The 22,744-nt window shown below is 35.1% G+C and overlaps 1 protein-coding gene across 2 annotated transcripts in view; it reads left to right on the forward strand.

The window, feature by feature from the left end:
• The window catches only part of ERBB4 (erb-b2 receptor tyrosine kinase 4), a 1,141,529-nt gene that overhangs the window by 701,065 nt on the left and 417,720 nt on the right, over positions 1-22,744 (forward strand). For both annotated transcript variants that reach the window (XM_007524518.3, XM_007524517.3), the window contains exon 4: positions 22,329-22,463. In XM_007524518.3, the coding sequence (XP_007524580.2) occupies positions 22,329-22,463 (135 nt within the window). The remainder of the gene's footprint in view (positions 1-22,328; positions 22,464-22,744) is intronic.

A 22,744-nucleotide genomic window follows, 5' to 3' on the forward strand; every position in this document is an offset into this window, starting at 1 on the left:
AGAGAGAGAATGAGAGATATATAGAGAGAAAGAAACAGAGAGAAGCGGAGACATCTGCAGCCCTGTTCCACAGCTCAGGAAGCTACAGGCAGGGAACAAGGGCTTGAGTCTGGGTCCTTAAGCTTGTTAAAGTGTTTTTGCTACCAGGTGAGATTCTACCCATCCCACCAAGTATTTAAACTTTAGTCTTAATTTTTTGCTTATGAATACCATTCATACTAAGACTATCCATTTTACTTCTTTAATATATAAGATAGTCCTACAATTTGTTGTGAGAGGAAACTAGTTACTGTTTATAAATCTAGGGCAAACAGTTATGAATTACTTCTGGGTATCTTGTATTCTCATACCACACTATGTATTTGACCATTGACGCTTTCATACATGGGAATGTATAATTGACGAATGTCACGTGGCATAATTACTATGAGTACAGGTTCTGGAATCTATAGCTTGTCATTCTATTCTGATACAACAATGTTGGAACATTATTGAAAACCTCTCAGATTTAGTTACTTGTTAAATAGTACTCACTTCCAACTAAAAGGCTATGAGTCACCAGATGAATTAATTTCTACCTCTTTTGAGACCTTTATATTAATACCTCTATATTATTCTACTTATTTCCTGTGTAATTATCTATAATTTTGAAGATTTAATTTTAATGTCCTCCCCTCAGTATTCTGCATATATTATTCTATATGATGCAATTATGTTATATATTATTATACTTAATGATATAAACATAACAGCCTTCACCGTTTAACAGTAATTATGATGCTTCGTATTCATCATTTCATTTATTCTTATGCAACAGTGTGAAGTGTTACAGAATAATTCAACACAGATAAATTTTGATTTTTACCGACATCATCAGATGATAAGTTATTTTGCTCTTTTATTATATGTATACAATGTGAATTAGGTGCTTAAGCTTTATTTATTTATTTTATTTATTTATTCCCTTCTTGTTGCCCTTGTTGTTTAACATTGTTGTGGTTATTGATGTCATCGTTGTTGCATAGGAGAGAGAGAAATGGAGAGAGGAGGGGAAGACAGAGGGGGGGAGAGAAAGATAGATACCTGAAGACCTGCTTCACCTCCTGTGAAGCAACTCCCCTGCAGGTGGGGAGCCTGGGGCTTGAACCAGGATCCTTATTCCGGTCCTTGCGCTTTGCACCACCTGTGCTTAACCTGCTGCGCTACCGCCTGACTCCCTTAAGCTTTATTTTAAACAAATTATACTTATATTCTTGTATCTTGGTATTCCATTTATTTATTGTTACCCATATGATCATCTCATATTTATGGTAGGTCATATCTGGGGCTTCACTGCTCTTCAGGGCCATGTGTATTACATCCTCCATGTCATTCAGCCTCCTACCCCATAACCCCAATGTCCTTGGCCTTGCTGCAAAAGACCATAATATCTAGTCTAAGTTTCACCCTGCATTATGTATTTTCTTCCTAGTTTCTTAAGTTTCACCTAGAAGTAATGTTATCTTTTTCCTTCTGACTGATCTCACAAAATCTGCACGAATTCTGCCTGTGATGAGGTAATGAGGATTTTTAACATTCCAGTGTGTGTGTGTGTGTGTGTGTGTGTGTGTGTATCATGACTTTTTAAAACACTCATCTGTTCTTAGGCAACAGGGTTGCTTCCATATTTGTGCTATGATAACAGTGTTGCTATGAACATAGGTGTGTACATATATCACTTTGGATAGGTGTTTTTGTTTTCATTAATAGATGTCTAGGAGAGGGATTGCCTAGTCATAGGAGAGGTTCATTTCTTTCTTTTTTGTTCTTTCTTTCTTTTTTTTTTTTTTTTGCTTGCAATGTCTTTTTTTTTAAAGATTTTATTTATAAAATGGAAACATTGACAAGACCGTAGGATAAGAGGGGTACAGTTCCTACCACCAGATCTCTATATCCTATACCCTCTCCACTGATAGCTTTCCTATTCTTTAACCCTCTGGGAGCATGGTCATTATGGGATGCCGAAGGTGGAAGGTCTGGCTTCTGTAATTGCTTCCCCACTCAACATGGGTGTTGACAGTTCGATCCATACTTCCAGCCTGTCTCTCTCTTCCCCTAGTGGGGCTGGGATCTGGAGGTGGATCTCCAGGACAAAGGGTGGGTCTTCTGCCCTGGGAAGTCCATGGGAGGTTCATTTCTAATGATCTGAAGTATCTCCAGATTGTCTACCAGAGGGACTGAACCAACTTCCCACCAACAGTGTAGAATGTTCCTTTATCCCAGAAATTATCATTTCTGTTCTTTCTGTATATAACATTCTCACAGGTATGAAGTTGTATCCCATTATTCATTGTCTTTATATTTATATTTTTCATATAATTGTTTACCATTTGTGTATCTTCTTTGCTGAAGATTCTATTAATGTCCTCTTTTTCATTTTTTTAAATGGGATTATTTGCTTTTCGTTTTGTTGTAAAGTATTGTGAGCTCTTTATATAAATATGGTTCTCAGTCCTTTGATGCTGATTTATAAAGATCTACCATTCTGTAGGGTGTCTTTCTGTTGGTGATGGTTTCATGTGCTGTGTAGAATCTTTTCAGTTTGATGTCCTCCCATTAGTTTATTTTTGACTTTTTACTCTTGCTGTTGGGTTTGATTCCTCAAAGACATTTCTGAAGAAAAAAAAGTGGATTGCTCTACCAATGTTTTCTTCTATGTACATGATTGTATCTGGTCTAGTGTCCAAGTATTCAATTCATTTGGAGTTGACTTTTGTTCATGGTGATATGTGGTAGACCAGTTTCATTTTTCTCCTCATTTCAACTTAATTTTCCCAGCTACATTTGTTGAAAAGACTCCTTTCTTAGACTCCACTTAGTGTTCGGGACCCTATTGTCAAAAATTACTTGTCCATAGGTGAGGAAATTATTTCTGCCATTTATCCCAGGGATACAAATATGGTCAACATACAAAGTCAATAAATGTAAGCCATCACATTTACAACAGAAAAAAAAGCTATATTATTATTTCATTTGATGTAGAGAAAGCTTTTAACAAGACCCAGTGCCCCTACATGATCAAAACATTAAAAAGCTAGTTCTATTCTCATCTTCTCAGACAATATTTTTAGGTGACCTGCATATTAGCTATCAAGCTTAGGCAAAAATTACTAAAGTCATGGGCTCCTAGGTACATACCTGATATAGACTTCCTAGCTTCTTTCCACCCTAATATCCGTAATCTCAACTGCTCTAATTCAACTTTTTGATTCCTGTTTATTAAACACTTGGTCCTGGATAGAAACAGCCAAAAATCAAGAGGGAAGGGGATGAAAGAGAGGGAGAGAGACAGAGAGACATCTGCAGCACTGTTTCACCACTTGTGAAGCTTTACCCCTGCAGGAGAGAATTGGGGCCTTGAACCTGGATCCTTGTGCATTGTAACATGGGCATTTAGTCAGGCACACCACTACCTGACCCCCATGTCACACATTTTCTATCCCTTAACTGTCCCTCACATTATATAGTTAGGCTCAAGCCCCTAGAGATATTTATATTTGAGATGACACTGAAAAAAAAAAGGAAAAAAAAACCTGCAGTATTTAAGGAGAATATGTCCACATTCAAATTCCAGGTTCTCACTGGCAGAGGGAAGCCTCATGAGTGGTGGAGTAGTGCTGCAGGTGTCTTTTTCTATCTCCCTCTCTATATCTTTGTTATAAAAAAACATAAAAAATAAATAAATAAAAATAGGAATATCATTGGTACCTGTGGAGACATTACAACCCAGCAATAACCCTGGTGACAAAAATAAATATCTTTAAAAATACATATTAAGAGAAGGTGTAATAGAATTGATGAATGCATACTATCAAATTTATATGAAGATTTATTTATATCAGTTCCCTATCTCTTTTTTTGGAATGTACTCCTATTTTTTTTCATCTATGAAATGAGTACTGATATGCTTTGGATTGACTTCATTTTGACTCCTTCTCAAAATAAATATTGTTTCAGATGAAAGGAAAGAACAACAACCTGATATAATCTTCCAGTCATTAATATGTATTTGCCACCTGTCTGCCAGATAGACTCAAAACTGCCTATTAACAAAGTTGAGGAATAAATAGATAAAGTATAGAAATAAATGAACTTCCACATTTTAGGATGGCAACATTGTGTGAAAGAATTTTCTTGAACACGTGCCAACATTTTTTTTCCCCAACTTTTGGACTGCATCTTATTATCCCAGCTGTAATTAGAAATCTTGTGAAATTAAGAACCATTAAATTCAATGAGTTTTCAGCATCGGAAATTTGCCCAGAGGCCCCCAGCTGATGGGTCTGCCTAAGACTGGGTTTTTACAGAATGCTCCCTCTTCTCCTCCTATTCACTCTAAATGGGAACGTCTTTTCCACTTAGCTAATTAATTACACCTGCCAACAAGCAGATGGTTCTGTAGGCTTTGAAGCACAGAAGGAAAAAAAAAAAAAAACGAGGTGCACATCAGCTAGTTTAAACTTCCTTCAGTTCAACTTATACTGTAACTCCTAGAGCTCCAGAAAAATATTAGGTGATTATGAAGAAAACATTTAAAATATTTTCTTATAAAGCACATTTTAAAAATAGTATTTTATTGCTTATTTCCTGATCTCAACCAAAAAAAAATTTCAAAATTGTTTAGAAATAAAACTTGCGCCATCTCATTATTCTGAGTTCTTAAGTAAAATGAGAGAATAGTGGACTAGGATCACATAGGGATTGTAAAAAAAAAAAGAAAAAAAAAGACCAGTATTCAAGGCTTCGAAATATTCTTAGTGTTTTTGTGTTATTGTCACTTAATTACAAGGAAAGATGTATGAGTAACAGTGATGAAAGTAGAACCGGAGTGTAGTGCGACTCGTGTTAAAATTCACACTTATATTTTCAGTTTATATCATAGTCTGTTGAGCTTTCTTTGTTTTTCTTGTATATGAGATGAGTAGATAAATAGAAATTTTAACTGAAACAGTTGGATGTGTAAATTTTTTTTCAATTGAGACATACCTATATAGAAACCTGTCCTGCCAAAGTAAAATAAATATTAAATACAAATGCATACAAGCCTCTTTGCAAATTTATCTTCAGTAAATTCATATAGATTATTCACAGTAAACATTTTAAATAATAGCCATGTGGATAACATAATGGTTATTCAAGAGCCTCTTATACCTGAGTTCCTGAGGTCCTGGTTCAATCCCTAGCTACACCATAAACATATGCTGAGACGTGTTCTGGTCTTTCTGTATCTTTCTCTAAATCTGTCTCTCTCCTATTAAAAAAAATGTTAATATATTTTAAATAATTATTTTTATAAGAGAGAATGTTTGTAAGAGAGACAGCAATAGTCAGCTTTGGCATATTGTGGTACCAGGGATTGAATTTGAGGCCTCAGGAATGTTAAACTGTGCTTTAAGTTAGCTATTTAATCAGTCCTAACAAATATTTTTGAATTTATAATTTAATATTCAATTTCACAAAGTCATTTCCTCAAGTTACATTACTACATATATATGAAAATTTTAGCTAGGGTTTTCATACTTGAAAGGATAAGATAGATCATTAAAATTGACCATACAATTCTGCTAGAGATAAAAAGTAATAATTTGTGAGTAGTATATTAATGCAGTATTTATGTTTTTCTCAATATATTTATGAAGTTAACATTTGTTAATTTATTAGCATATTCCTAACTCTCAAATAATCACCCCTCTTATTTTTACTATTTAAATGAAAGTTATCTCTAATAATAAATATATTTATTACATCTACTAGAGGAGGATAATATTTTAAAATACTCCAGAAAGAAACATAAATCCTCTTACAATAGTGAATGGAATAAAATGTAGTTGAGTAAGTTTACTTTCAGAAAAAAAGATTATGATAAAATTATATCTATTATATTTTAATTAATTTACCAGAAGACTGCTCAGCTCTGTCTTATGGTGGTATGGAACTGAACGTGGGGCTTTGGAGCCTCAGGCATGAGATTTTCTTTGAATAACGATTATACTAGCCCTCTGTATTTGTTTTCAACTTCAACAGCATTTTCTTGAGAGAGTGTTAATTTGCAGGTATGTTCTTAGGAGGGTCCATTCTATATTTCCCTAACATAAGGTAAAGTCCATCTCACCTTACAGCAAACTATCATCCTGCTCCACATTAATTCTCATTTTCTTTTTTATTTCATCATTTGAGATTTGCTTCACTTCACTATTTTCAGTCTTTGCCCTTTTCTGTTAATCACCAAACAATAATTTGAAAAGAAGCCTCATATGGAAGTTGTAGACTTAGGAGAAATAGATACCTTATACATTTAAATTATCCTTTTTTCATAATTTGGAAATACACTTGCAAAGCACATGGAGTATTTTCTACTCAAGCTATGATTTTTAATTAATTAATTTACTTATTTGCCTCCAGGGTTATTGATGGGGCTCAGTGCCAGCACTATGAATTCACTGCTCCCAGAGGCAATTTATTGTCATTTTATTGCCCTTGTTGTTGCCCTTGTTGTGTTTTTTATTGTTTTTTTTTATTTTTTATTGGAGGATTAATATTTTACAGTCAACAGTAAATACAATACTTTGTACATACATAACATTTCTCATTTTTCCACATAACAATACAACCCACACTAGGTCCTATGTCATCCTTTTCCAGGACCTGTACTCATCCCCCCAACCACCCCAAAGTCTTTTACTTTGGTGCAATCAAGCTATGATTTTGGATAAGGTAATTAAAAGTCATTTCACCCTGTTCATTAAAGTAAAGCAGTGCTTCCAAGAACTGAGCACACATTGAGTTCCCACAGTACAATTCTTTACTTTCTTTAATTCAGTCTTTTTGCTGAATCAAAGACCTTTTCCTTAAACAGGTGGAGTTCTTGAGGTTTTATTGTGCTGCCTTTTCCTCTGTCTACTTTTGACAAGAGGCAAAAGGAACACAAGTCCAATGATGAGGCTGGGATATAGTCCAGACTTCTAACAGAGCCAAGACTTTTGTCAGTGCAGTTTTTCATGTAGAAAAGATACCTTAAAAGCATAATTTTACCTTTCAACTCAATATAAAATTTTCAAGAAGGACTTCAGGGAAATTATTGTGAGTTCTTAATTATACTTGGCAATTGATTATGTAAGGTAGAGTTGTGCCTTAGTTCTGCTTCAACACTTTCCCCTTTCTCAGTCTCCCTCCCTATTTTGAAGGATGTCTTATGTAAGAAGTTTAAACATATGACTCCAGCTCACCAGTTGGAAAGGGTTGGAATCAAACTTACCTAGATTACCCGTTACTTGTTTCTCTAATGTTCTGGGGGCTGACTGGTGGTACATCTGGTGGAGTGCACCTGTTATAAGGCATAAAGAACCAGGTTCAAGTCCTAGGTTCCTGTCTTCAGGAAGGAAGCTGTGCTAGTGCTGAAGCAGTGTTACAAGCTCTTTTCCTCTCCCTATCTTCCCTTTCCCTCTCAATTTTTTTTCTCTCTTTAACATTTTTCTTTTCTTTTTTATTTTTCCTTTATCTATCAGATAGAGGACTGAGCTGAGTGCACATGTTATAATGTTCAAGGGCCCTGGTTCAAGCCCCCAGTCCCCACCTGCAGGAGAAAAGCTTCACAAGTGGTGAAGCAGTGCTGCAGGTATCTCTCTGCCTCTCTCTCTCTCTACCTCACCCTCCCCTCTCAGTTTCTGGCTATCTGTATCCAATAATAAAAATAGTCTCCAGGAGCAGTGGATTCATAGTGCAGGAACCTAGCCCCAGCAATAACTCTGGAGGAAATAATAATAATAGTAATAAATTAAATAGAATATAAGTTATCTGCTAATATGAGGCTCTTCCTTATCCTCCCCTTAACTAATAATGGCATTAGTGCATTAACTGAACATTTTCTTTAAGAAAATTTGCGTTGAATATTTACATATTTTACCCATTTTTCTCTTTATAATTACCTTGTAAGAAATATTTCAGTATCAGTATCCTTATTTCATAGAAAAAGCTAAAACTTGTGAAATAGGGAGTCGGGCGGTGGCGCAATGGGATAAGTGCATGTGGCGCAAAGTGCAGGGACCTGAGTAAGGATCCCGATTTGAGCCCCCAGCTCCCCACCTGCAGGAGTCGCTTCACAGGCAGTGAAGCAGGTCTGCAGGCATCTGTCTTTCTTTCCCCCTCTCTGACTTCCCCTCCTCTCTCCATTTCTCTCTCTCTTATGCAACAACGACGACATCAATAACCACAACAATGTTAAACAACAAGGGCAACAAAAGGGAAAATAAATAAATATAAAAATTTTTTTAAAAAACTTGTGAAATAGAGTCACATGTAATTGACATTTTAAAGAAAATCTATGGTTAATTCATAGCCATTCAGCCTTATAGCATGGTCTGTGCAGATGTGTTTATATCCTATTAGTTTTCTCTTCCTGAATGTTGGCACCTTAAACTACATGGACCATAAGACATGTTAGGTTTCTTGGCATTTGAGTCATTTCTTCATGTCCAGGTTGAAAGAGCAAGCAAATAACTTTAATAAGTGAAACATGTTTATTAACCTTGGTAAAGTGGAGCAATCTAAGGTTGAAGTAGGTCTGTGCTATTGCTAACGCAAGTGGTAGGACTTTATCATTGCATAATGAGACTCTAATTCTTTTTGGTAACAAGTCTCACAAAACAGAAACAACTTTACAATAGGGAAAACAAAAGTGGTGGTTCTATGAAACATAGAATATAGAACAGAGAATCATTTTAACAATGTTGAAGTCATGCCCTTTGCAATATCATGATCAGAACTCAAAGGGATTATGTTGAGTGAGACAAGCCAATACCAAATGATCTCACTTACAGATGGGACGTAGAACAAAGAACAGTACGAGAAAACACAAGATAAAACTTGGGCTGGGTGTGACATATTGTACCAAAGCGAAGGATTCTGTGGGATGGGAGAAAGATACAGGACTCAGGGACATTGAGATCCTATTGTGTTTCCTAGACATCAATCAAGAGATGAGACACTGTGCCTGTGTATTAAAGACTATCCTGTAAGCCATTAACACCTCCCAATATAATTATAAAAAAACATCATTATTCATAAAAGTGATTGGGATGATTTCTTTAGAAATTTTAATGAGTTTTTTTTCAAATATCTTAAGTACATAATTGTAACTCAAGTGTCTCTGATTAAATATAGTATTTAATCTGCATTCAATAACAATGGCCTTTATACAAATCAGTAAATAGTTTAGATATTCCATTTACATTTCAACTATTCTATCTATTTAATGAAAATTCCTTAGCAATTTTAAGCAAAAAATATGGAACAATCATATTTACCTACTGCTAAGTCCTGAACTGAATGGAACAGACAAGCTTAGTAGTGTTCTTTGTTTCCTGACACAGCTATCCTGCAGCTATAGAAATACCAGACCCTTGAGATGAAGAAAACAGAGTTTACTTATCCCTAATCTTTGGAATTAACCTTATTTTTTTGAACACAGTGAAGGAAAAGGCCACCTGGAAATTGTCAGCAGAGTTTTAGCACATCTTTAATATGCAAATAGCTTTGAATCCTGTCCCAGTGAGCTGTTACAGGATGACACAAAATGACTTACAGGGTTAACTCTACTTGCTATCCAGGATTACTATACACAGACATACACACAGAATAACAATGATAATAAGAGAATTTTTTAAAATTTATTTTTATTTTTTTATTTAAGAAAGGATTAATTAACAAAACCATAGGGTAGGAGGGGTACAATTCCACACAATTCCCACCACCCAATCTCCATTTCCCATCCCCTCCCCTGATAGCTTTCCCATTCTCTATCCCTCTGGGAGCATGGACCCAGGGTCATTGTGGGTTGCAGAAGGTAGAAGGTCTGGCTTCTGTAATTGCTTCCCCACTGAACATGGACATTGACTGGTCGCTCCATACTCCCAGTCTGCCTCTCTCTTTCCCTAGTAGGGTGGGTCTCTGGGGAAGCAGAGCTCCAGGACACATTGGTGGGGTCTTCAGTCTAGGGAAGCCTGGCCGGCATCCTGATGGTATCTGGAACCTGGTGACTGAAAAGAGAGTTAACATACAAAGCCAAACAAATTGTTGAGCAATCATGGACCCAAAGCTTGGAATAGAGGAGAGGAAGTGTTAGGGGGGTACTCACTGCAAACTCTAGTGCACTTCTGCTTTCAGGCATATATTTTTCATTAGTTTACGGATACGTGTGAACATATGCTCTCTCTCACAGAAACTGGTGTATATCTAGGTTTTGGGACTTTGTTAGAAAGTGAACCACCTGAGATGAAATTAGAGTATACTATGAAAGGAAAGGTCTCACCCGAGTAATGAAGTTGAAGGGTTGTCATTCCACACGTGAAGTCTCTGGACACAGTCTGAAGTGAAGCATGTTGAGGTGGCAATCGTTGTGTTGGTTAGGTTGTGATCGGCAGATGCAATATTATTTGATATGGATTGGGAGAGGCATACGGGAAAGAGAGCCCTATCCAAGGGTTCCAGGACTGGGGGAAATAGAGGCTCCATAGTGGAGATGTGAGGTCCCTGCTGTCTTAGGGTTCAAAAAGACAATGGATAGTTAATTTTATCATCACATTAATTGGTAATTGGGTTAACTTTGAAAAGTCCTTTTGTTAGGGTTTGCTGTACAGTACCCAGTATCTTGTATATAGCTGTGCTATTGGTTGCTTCTGATCTACTTGGTCTAGGCTTTTGAGAGAGTCTGTATATCAGTTACACAGCCTATATATTGAAAAGATTCAGTTTGTGTTTTGAAAAACTTCGAGACATACAATTAATTTTATGACTATGTCCTCATGAAAAAGTGTGTCCTATGGTATACAGATAATTCCGTGTTTTTTTTTGTTTTTGACGGGGGGAGACAGTCTGATCCCTGTTATTCCCTGGCCATGCCTACTGGCCAGATAATCCCAATTTTAATTTACCAATTTTGGAAATGAATTTAAGAAAAGTATAGAGCTTAATAGTTTAGTTAAAAAATTATTACACTGTAGACTAAATTTATGGGGATTTTCTATGATTCTTTTTTTAAAATTTATTTAAGAAAGGAGACATTAACAAAACCATAGGATAAGAGCAGTACAGCTCCACACAATTCCCACAACCCAATCTCCATATCCCCCTCTCCCCTGATAGCTTTCCCATTCTCTATCTCTCTAGGAGTATGAACCCAGGGTCATTGTGGGTTGCAGAAGGTAGAAGGTCTGGCTTCTGTAATTGCTTCCCCGCTGAACATAGGCGTTGACTGGTGGATCCATACTCCCAGTCTGCCTCTCTCTTTCCCTAGTAGGGTGTGTCTCTGGGGAAACAGAGCTCCAGGACACATTGGTTGGGTCGTCAGTCCGGGGAAGTCTGGTCAGCATCATTCTGGCATCTGGAACCTTGTGGCTGAAAAGAGAGTTAACATCCAAAGCCAAACAAACTGTTGAACAATCATGGACCTAAAGGTAGGAATAGTGCAGATGAAGTGTTGGGGGGTATTCACTGCAGACTCTTGTGTACTTCTGCTTTCAAGTATATATGTTTCCCTGGTTTATGGGCACATGTGAACATATGCTCTATCTCAGGGGACCTGGACTATTATCGATTCTTAAAAAATAATTTATTTTGTGAGCTGGGAGATGGCACACTATGTAGAGCACACATCTTGCCATACCTGGGGATCTAGGTTCAAACCCTGGGTCCCCACCTGCAGGATACAGAGTCATCAACATAGGAGCTCTGCTGCAGATATCTCTCTATTCCTTTCCTTTTTTCTCTATTTATCCCTGTACCTAGTAGGAAAAGGGAAGGAGGGCAGAAAGGATGAAAGGTAGGAAAATATACAAATGCAAGTTGGATGTGAACTAATTCCCTTGAAGGCACCCAGCCCCAGAAATAACCCTAGTGACACACACACACACACACACAAAAGAAGGTAAATAACTTGAAATGAATGAACATTTATGTATATGTGTGCACATACATGTTCATTTAGCCTCTGTTCCTCCTAAAATATTTGTACTTCAACCAATATGGATATATCATAAATATCTTGGAAAAGGGAAGACTCTGAACTGCATTAATAACCTATTATGAAGGGAGTCGGGTGGTAGCACAGCAGGTTAAGCACAGGTGGCACGAAGCCCAAGGACTGGCATAAGGATCCCGGTTCAAGCCCCTGGCTCCCCCAACTGCAGGGCAATCATTTCTCAAGTAGTGAAGCAGGTCTGCAGGTGTCTGTTTTTCTCTTACCCTCTCTGTCTTCCCCTCCTCTCTCCATTTTTCTCTGTCCTATCCAACAACAATGACATCAATAGCAACAATAACTACAACAATAAAACAACATAAATATTATGTTCTCTGTTTCCTAGATTTTAGGAAAAAAAATCTCTGAAATCACCCATCCAAATCATACAATAAAGTAATGCTTAAAAGGTTGCTAGATAACTTATCTGTTACCAGGATAGTTCACCTGCTTTGTCATGCACCTGGCCAAGGTTTAAGTCTGGCTGCCTCAATGGAAAACCCTTGCGGGTGCTCACCTAGCATCTTTATTTCTCTGTCTTTCTGTCTGCTTTTGTCTAAAAAGCATTTTCTGATCAGTGATGCTGTTGGGATGACAAATAAAAAGTAGTGCTTAAAATATGAACCAATTTATTAACAAGCTGGGTATGTATGTTTATTGGAATAGTATATTCAAATGAATCTGTAATGTAGATAGCATAAGTAAATCTCAAAAATCATTATTTTTAAATAACATAAGTGTAAAAAGTAAATACCAGGTGATGTGATTTGTATTAACAGTAGCAAACAGGAATAACTAATCAGTGATGACAATCAGAATTGTGACTGGGGGAGGGAAATAATTGGAGTGGTCAAATTTCTAAATGAATAAAAATTTTCTGTATTTCTATCTGTGTGATAGTTACATGGAGAAGGGCAAACACAGGGTGCACATATATGTGAAATGAGTTCAGTTTATATATTTTGTAATATCTTATATGTATTTTTAAGTATAATATATATACTAACTCAATGCCTTTTATAAATCAATATAATTCTAATGTCATGACGCTATATTTTGGAAACTAATTCTTTATACTAAAGTGACCATAATTCATTCATTAATTTCTAGATTCCTGAAGATGACACCAATTTTTAAATAAACATTTAATTAGGACCTCTATGTGGTTTTATTAAATTAAAAAAATTATTTATTGCTTTTTTATTGCCCTTGTTGTTTTACTTTTGTAGTTATGATTGATGTCATTGTTGTTGGCTAGGACAGACAGAAATGGAGAGAGGAGGGGAAGACAGAGAGGAGGAGAGAAACACAGACACCTGCAGACCTGCTTCACCAAGCCTGTGAAGTGACGACCTTGCAGGTGGGGAGCCGGGGGCTCGAACCGGGATCCTTAAGCCGGTCCTTGCGCTTTGCGCCACCTGCGCTTAATCTGCTGCGCTACAGCTCCCTCTGTGGATTTTTAAGCTATCCTACTAGCAGTTTTTCCCATTCTTATTTTATGGCATTTTAATTTCTTATTTTGTAAAAAATTATATTTGTTTATTACCTTAAACATTATATTAACATTATAGGCATTTTATCTGAGACGACCAGTCCCCTAAATTATGCATGTAGCTTTAATATTCTTACATCACATTTAATTTTTTGATTCATTTGAAAGGAAGAGTACAGCCATTTACAAAATTAAGTATTTCTTTTCAATTGTTTTACCTTTTATTTGCAAGTTTTAACTTGCCAGTTGCAAATATACATTGTGATATTACTTATTATTACTGTCATCAGGAAAAATCATACTTTTCTGAAATGAAACTCTAAGGAAACAGTGAAGAAATCACACATTTCAGGAAGAGTTATTAAAACTATACAAACTAATATTGTAGGTGAGATATTTGAAAGTGACCTTGCAGTAAATCCTAGGCTTACTGTATTAAAGCTTGTAAATAAAAGGGACAAATCATTTCTGGGTACTAATATGACTTTCCCTCTTATTGGTAATGAAAGCATTGAACTCTAATGATTTGTTCTATTGAAGCAATTACATTTTCTGGAAACTTGGAGATGTTATTTAAGAGGATTGTTGTCTATAATGAGGGCTTTCTGGTGGATAGGGGAATACAAATATTTGATTTTTATGTAAAGGAGTGTTCTAGTTTAGAGCCAGGAGATATTGGATTTCTTACTCATTTTATATACTGCTGATTTGTAGTCATGTTACTTAGTAGAGAGATAATCAAGGTGTACATTTCATCCATCTTCCAGAATTCATACTATGCTTTTTATTTCTGTAATTATTGTAATAGTTTTAAAATATCTTTCTAATATAAGGTAGACTTTCGTTTTCAAAACATTGGGTTGAGGATTCCCATCAAAATTTAAACATTAGGAGGGTTTAGTTGTTTGTTAATCATCCCAAATAGAGATCTAGTTTTCTACAGTGCTTTGTAAATGTTTCACACATAATAAGAACCTTCCTTACCTAATCAGAAAAGAAAATATTGCCTGTTAAAATTAGTTTAGCATCAGGGTGATAGCTCTATGTTAGAATGCAAATTTGGATCCCTGACACTGCAGATAGATTAGATTCAATTCTTGGCACAGTCTTATACTAGAACTGATAAACAAACAAACAAATAAAAATTAAAACAAAATCATTTAAAATGGCATTAAGAGAGCTCAAATTAATTAATCATTGGGGAATTAAAATACAATGATATCACTATATACTAGCTAAGTAGCTAAGAGATATGAATTTAAAAAAAATAAACAGATTGACCACTAAGTAGCATGTAAATACCTCATACATTACTATAGGAAATACAATTTGATGAAAGCATGTTTGCATTTGTTCATTATACATTTTCTAGTGCATAAGGAGAGAACACCAACATGGTATCAACTAAGCAACTGGCTCTTTCCTTCTGCAAGAAAAACTCTGCAAAGAACTTAGTACTGCCATTATTAAAAAAATAAACTTGAATTTATATTATTTGCTGACATTTTCTTTGGCATTGCAGTCAGCAATAGGTGATTTGTGGTTCTTATCATCTGGAGACCTACAATATAATTGGGGAGAAAGTACACAACCGTGTAAATAAGAAAACAAAGCAAAATTACCCCTCTTAGATGCATGTTAATCTTTGTAATGAGTTAGAGGTACTTAGCCTATCAAAGCTGGGTGATTATAGCAGGCTACCCAGAGGAACTAGGGCTCAAGCCAAAACAATGAAAACTAAGAATTACAGTGAATGTTGTAGTGGAACATTAGTAAGAAAATTCCTGAGTTCAATTCAAGATAATTTTGCTTTTGTTTTTTAAAGCTGGTTTTCAGCCTATAAATCTAATCATTTCTTCTTGAAATTGCCTTGCTCTGATAAACTGTCCACTGATATGTTCTAACTTTGTCTGCATCCATGAGCTTTTGACTGTGACCATTGAGCTGAAATACAGAAGGTTGCATCACTCATTTACATTATCGCCCATTTCCCACTCCCAATACAAATGTGACATTTCAATTTTGCACACTTCAACTCTCCTTAAATCATCGGTATAAAAACTTCAAAGCTTGATTGATGATGAATGAGCCATTGTATCCTCAAGCACCAGGTTCTCATTAGCCTCTAGAGTCTCAGCTTATTAATAACGAACCTTGAGGGCAGACCTGTAGGGGTTGTAGCAATTCATTGTGCTCTCAGATGAAAGGTCTGGGTTTGCTGAAGATACAGGAATCTCTGGACCAAGTTCATTCCAGAAATGATGTATTAATTATCACAGGTGGATGATGTGAACTTTATTGCTTTTGTATCAGTTTCTACCAACAGACTGATGGTGGCTTAGGCTGATGACAGAAAGATACATTGCTGCATGTCTAAAAATGCCCAGTAACTGTTTACTGTAGCTTTATCTTGAAGATGTGCTTTTGCCCCTTTGAATTTTGACTTCTTGATTGTGACCTTTAGCTTGTACAGGCAATATAAGTCTGAAATATGCATTATGATTATGACTCCACTATAATTAGACGGGTACAATATTTTTGGTCTTTACTTATTATCATTTTAGTTGTAAGGTTGGTCTGTAGATGCATCCACACATAAGGGCATTTAGAGTTTAATCATGAACTGGGGTTAAGTATTTCACTGTGGATTATCTGATCTTATTGTAGTTGGTAGCTTGATTCAGAAATAAAATGTTTGCTATTAATACTAATCATGTCAAGTAATATGGGAATATGACTAATGACATTTAAAATCTCATATTTATTTTCTAAAAGGAGAAAGACATTTAATCTTATTAATGAAGTGGCTACAAGTTGTGTGTGAGGTAAAGTTTTTCTTTTTTTACTTTTTAAACCTGCGAAGAAGGTTAGATTAATCTGTATTATTTGAAAGGATTCTATGTAGTGGTTTGTAGTGATTTGTCTATCACATAGAGAGCAGAGAAAAAAAGGCCATGTCTGGAGATTCAGTATTTTATTATATTTTCTTTTGAGAGAATATGTTTTTGAAACATCAATGATTCTCTTAGTGGTCATGCATCCACTAAATTCACTATACAAATTCAGTATATTATGAAAATAAGTGAAAAATGTAAACAACTTATTTATTTAACACAAGCATTTTCTTCTTCACTAGACTCATGCATGAACAGATGAAAGAACTGGTCAAATGGTTTTTTATGGATTAGTAGGCTAAAGCACACACATGTATTGATAATGTTCATTTTAAAATGTCTTGTTACCACTTTACAACTGTCTAAAAACATAAGTGAAATATGAGGTAGATTTATGGTTTAATGTATAATATACATAGTTTTAGATTGTTGTATAGTGCATGATTTTGCACAGAATTGGGGGTATCTGGCTGATCTGAAATGGCTCACCATCAGTATTATTCACTTGGCAAACAGCTGCCAAATTTGACTTCTCAATAAAGAAATACTTTATTTTTAGAATTTCATATTTAACATATCTTACTATGCTTAAGCAATATATCTACTAAGAAGATAAAATTCTGGGGCGAGGTGGTGGTGGTGCACCTGGTTAAGCGCACATGTTAACAATGTACAAGGACCCAGGTTCAAGTTCCCAGTCCCTTCCTGCAGGGGGGAAGCTTTGTGAGTGATGAAGCAGTGCTGTAAGTGTCTCTCTGTCTCTCTTCCTCTCTATCACCCCCTTCCCTCTTGATATCTGGCTGTCTTTATCCAATAAATAAGTAAAGATAATTAAAAATAATTTTAAAAAGGTAAAATTCTTGTTTGTTCACTTACTGCAAATGATTTAATAAAAACAAGAAACTGAATGGCAGCTTATTTTTTTCTATTGATTGTTCAAATGACTGAAAATATTCTTTGTAATTTTCTTTATTTATTATGGTCTATTTTCTACAGTGAAACTGAAATATAGTGGAATATGATTGTCATAGGCTTATTTTTTTGACACTTTTCAGAATCTGTTTTGTTGTGTTTTGTTTTGTTTTGTTTTGCTTTTTATTACCAATTAAATTGGTGCCTTACTTGTCTTTTTTTTCCTGAGAATCAGAAATGCCTTTTTGGGTCATGGTTTAATATTTTATTTTTAATCACATTATTTCATGTTGTGGGAGGAAAACTATTATAATGTAGAGCATAACATCCAATAAATCTAAAAAAAAGAAAAGCTTTATAGAAAGCCTTGCTTTTCTTGTATGCTAGCATAGATCTAAAGTCCAGGCAGGCATTCTTCTGGTATCTTCTTGGATAAATTATTCTGTTAACCTTTTCTCTTCATCTGTTCTTGTTTGTCTTTGTAATCTAAAAAACTTACTCAGCCCTCTTTAGTCAAAGAATGCAAGAATGTTAAGTATCCATTTTGTACAGTAAATAATCATTTACAGTATTTTTTTTTTACTAATTAAGACTTTTTCTGGAAATTTTTAGTTCAGAAATAAGTCTGAGTATTTCCCTACAAAACATATACAGTTATTATTTAAAATGTATATAAATTAATATTTTGAAAATACTTTGATAAAGTCATATATTGATAAATAAATGCAGATTAACACTTAATTATGTAAACTCAAGTTTACAAAAATTAAGAAAGATTATACATTGAAACTCTCTAGATATAATTAAATAGTTAAATTAAAATACATGTTTTTGATTGTGTGAAAATAATATTTTCAGGGGAATACATAGGAATAAACTTTCTATCATTAAATATTAAGCATTTACTAATTCTCCTGATCAGAATTCCCAGAATTTGCTTGGCTTTGAATTTGCATGATAAAAGTATCATCCAGATTGATCATGATTGTAGTCTTCATTTGAAATTTCAGCATGTAAGCTTAAACTTGAATGAATTACTACTGCCTCATTTCTAAATCCCTTTCCAAATACAAACCAAGCTCTTGAATTGAATATTTCTGAGAAACAAATGTCAACATGGGTAGCAGATTAATGTGGTTGAGGAAAGGGATTTGATGAGATTATTATTCAGTATAATGTAATCTGATTCCACTTGAATATTTTTAGATAGGAAGTTGGAGATGGATACTTTGTTCTTTTAGTATGAAGTATTTAAATTAAAATGTGACTTCTGAAAAATACAGACTCTACAATGTTTGAACAATTGCCTTTCTTTTCACATTTTTTAAAGTAGATCTTTCCCAAATGTACGCTGAAAAATAACCTTCATTTCCTGGATAGCAGTCAGATCTTCTTTCTTTGTCTTTTAATGAACAATTATTCCTAGAGCAGAAGTGCATCCCTTAATGTCTCATGAGAAAGCTATTAGTGTAAGATCGTCACATTTCTTAGATAGAAACTTAATGCCAAACATTAATGTAAAAATCCATTTTCACAACCTTCTTACCTCTTACATCTCCCTTCTGCGTTGATGAAGGCCATATGGTTAGGTCATGAAAAATAATTAACTAGGATAGAGAAGTAGAAAGATTATCTAATTTCTTTTTGTTTCTTTGTTTTTTTCTTTCACCTGAGAAAATGTATCCTATAGTCAGAGAAATAATTGATGTTGGGGATGGAAGTTATTTAAAATGTGAAAAGCCTTGCAGTGTCTAAATTTCTATCCAGGATTTTATATATGACATACAGTGAGGCAGTAAAGAACTTTAGTTGTTCCCACCAATCTTACATCCACAAAATACCTTCTAGTTGTATTATTACATGTTTCTTTTGTTCTTTTATACCCCTGTGGTTTCAAGATAATCTTAAAAAATTAGTTTTTGATAGTGAATAGGAGAGACAGTTTTCTGAAGGCTAGTATCAGAAACAGACTTTCCTCTTTTTCACAGACACCTTGCTTGTTTAGATTTTGTTGAGTAGCCATAGAAATATTTTCTCACTCATCCTCACTTGCAGTAGAAATGGTCAGGGCATATTGTTCTGGAAATCAAAATGTAGACATATCTTGAGGAGAGTTTGTCTTCTTTTCCCAAATAGAATGTCAGAGCCTCACTAGAAACAAATATCTTACTTGCTATCCATCTTCACCGTGCCTATAATTCAGAGTAGATATCTTCAGATGCAGACTTCTTGTGTCTGGAATGAATAAATTCAGCACACTGAGGATGGCAAAGTAGATCATGGGTCTCGTGAAGAAGCAAAAATTAATATCTATAGTTATTTGCTCTAGATTTCTTATTATATGAGAAAAACCATTCCTCGTCTACATAAAGCTATATCTTTGCTATTTGAAGTGTATGTTTGTTTGTTTGCCTTCAGGGTTATTGCTGGGATTTGGTGCCGGTGTTAGGAATCTACTGCTCTTGGCAGCCTTTTTTTTTTTTTTTTTTTGATGGGATAGAGAGAAATTGAGATGGGGGAAGATAAAGAGAGTGAGAAAAAGGTAGTAGACACTTGAAGATATCCTTCACCACTTGTGAAGCAACCCCCCGTTTAGGTGGGGAGCAGGGGGCTTGCTTGAACAGGGATCTTTGCACAGGTCCTTGCACTTTGTACTATGTACAGAAAGTGAATGTTTTCTGAATTGATTATGTATTTCAGATTTTTTTTTATATTGGGCAAGAAGGAAAAATGTTTTAGGTACTAGGCAGAAAATGTTATTTACGTTTCTAATAAATCATTCAAGTAAGAATAGTATCTGCATGGGAGTATGTACCTAGAAGGTAGCACAGTGGATTACACCTTGGATTCTGAAGCATAGGCTTCAAGTTCAATTCCTGGTGTTGCATGTACCAGAGGGATGGCCTGGCTTTCTCCCACCTCTTCTTCCATTAACAAATAAATAAATAAGGACTGGATGGTGACTCATTCTGTAGAGTGTACACATCACCATTCACATATACCCCAGTTCAAACCTCTGGTCCCCATTTGCAGGGGAGAAAGGTTCTTGAGTAGCAGGGCAATGATGCAGATATTTTTCTTTATCTTTCCCTTCCTTTCACCCCCTGATTCTATTTCTGTTTATCTAATAAAAGGAATTTTAAAAAAATGGTCCTGAGAGTCAGGCGGTAGCACAGCGGGTTAACCGCAGGTGGTGTAAAGCTCAAGGACTGACATAAGGATCCTGGTTTGAGCCCATCTCCCCACCTGCAGGGGAGTCACTTCACAAGCAGTGAAGCAGGTCTGCAGGTGTCTTTCTCTCCCCATCTCTTTCTTCCCCTCCCCTCTCCATTTCTCTCTGTTCTATCCAACAACAATGACATCAACCATAACTACAATAAAAAACAACCAGGGCAACAAAAAGAAATAAATATTAATAAATAAATAAATGGTCTTTAGGAACAGTTGCACCTTGCATATCCTGGTGATAACCTTGGTAATAAAATAAATAAATGTTAAACAGAATAGTACCAGAGGGAATATCTTATCTTTTATTTTCTCATAACATAAAGTAACTTGAAATATAGTCTATGTATATGATTCAGGATAGATAAATCAGTTGATCAAGCCAATGCTGTGAAAAAGACAGTCAATAAAAAATCAATTTTAGAGAATTTTAATTTCAGTCTGTGACAATGAATGTTTCAGTGAGCCAAGAGCTTTATATTAGCAATTATGATAGGTTCATTTGAGATTATAAGGAACACTTCCTAATTGAAACATTAATTTTAGCTTTCTTCTTCTTCTTTTGCTAATTGCTTACTAATTCTAGTTAATGTTCTGTTTTTCCTTAAAATTTTCTGACAATTCATACCAAATGTCTTAAATTTATTTTTATAATGTGATCTTGGAAGTCCATCTGCAAACATTTATTTTAGTGAACTATTCAAGGACCATAGACATGGCTCATCAAGTAAATCCTGGGCCCTGCCATATATGTGCAAGTTCCAGGACTGAGCTCCGACATCACAGAGGAGGTGATGTGGTGTCTTGTGGTGTCTGTTCTCTTTTTTAGTACTATCTCTCTTGTTAATTTTATTGAGAGAGTAGTGGTTTATAGTATAGTATGTAACACATAGGTACAGCCTCTCATCTCCCCTAGATTGGTGTATAGGAGACACAACAGGATCCCAATATCCCTTCATTCTGTCCCCAGCCCTCCTTCCCCAGAGGCCTGTACTTTGGTGCAGTACTCTACACCCAGTCCAAGTTTCATCTAACGTTTCTCCTTACTGTTCTCTTGTTAAGTCCCACCTGTAAGTGAGATCATTCACTATTGATCTTTTCCTTTCCAGCCCAGCAGTCATGCTCGTGTAAATTCTTGTAACATACAAGTACACGTACACATATACACACATGCACATATGAACTACTCAGTGGGCAAGTTGAAATTACCAACAAGAAGGGCTTCTTTAAATGCTATTTAATGTATATGGTGGCATGACATATTCATTTTAATTTTTATCATTAATTTATTCTCATTTATTGGGGGTTATGGTTTATAGGATAGTTGTTACCACATAGGTATAATCACTCATCTCCCCATGAGAGATGTCTGTAATACAATCTCACCATAACTTAGGTCTTTGGCCATATCATATTCTTATTAAAAATGATATTCATTAAAACACAATATTATATTAAGAAAAACTAACAGTCTATGGAATATTCAGAAATGTTGTTATGCCAAGAGAACAAACAAAAAAGAGATAAGTAACATCTTTACCAAATTGTTAATGGTGCTTCTTTAGAAATCTTGAGATGGTTGTTTTTCTTTGTGCTTTTCAAATTTACTCGATCAGTTTACATGACTTAGCAAATGATATTTTAAATGGTATCTTGGATATGAAAGTAATCATGAAAATAGTTTAAATAAGTTCTACTGACTACATTTTCAAGGAAAAAGAAGTATGACTACAATCTTTTGTTTCTTTTTGTACAGAAATCCTAAATGGCGGGGTCTATGTGGACCAGAACAAATTCCTTTGTTACACAGATACAATTCACTGGCAAGATATTGTTCGGAATCCATGGCCTTCCAACTTGACTCTGGTGTCAACAAATGGTAGCTCTGGATGTGAGTAACGATTTCCTTTTTCATGTCTAAAATTGTCTCTTCACTTTTGAAAATGAATAACAAGTTTTCAACCTACTAATGATTTTTAAACTATATTTGCATCCTCTGAAATGTTTAATTATGTGTGGCAGAACAAATGATTGGCTTCATTTTGAATTGACTCCCTATTTGGAGTGATATCTCCCTTTCACAAATATTCATTTTCTCTTTTTTTATTTAAAATATTTATTTGTTTATTCCCTTTTGTTACCCTTGTTGTTTTATTGTTGTAGTTATTACTG

This window comes from Erinaceus europaeus, chromosome 7, assembly GCF_950295315.1.
Source record: "Erinaceus europaeus chromosome 7, mEriEur2.1, whole genome shotgun sequence".
Lineage (NCBI taxonomy): Eukaryota > Metazoa > Chordata > Mammalia > Eulipotyphla > Erinaceidae > Erinaceus > Erinaceus europaeus.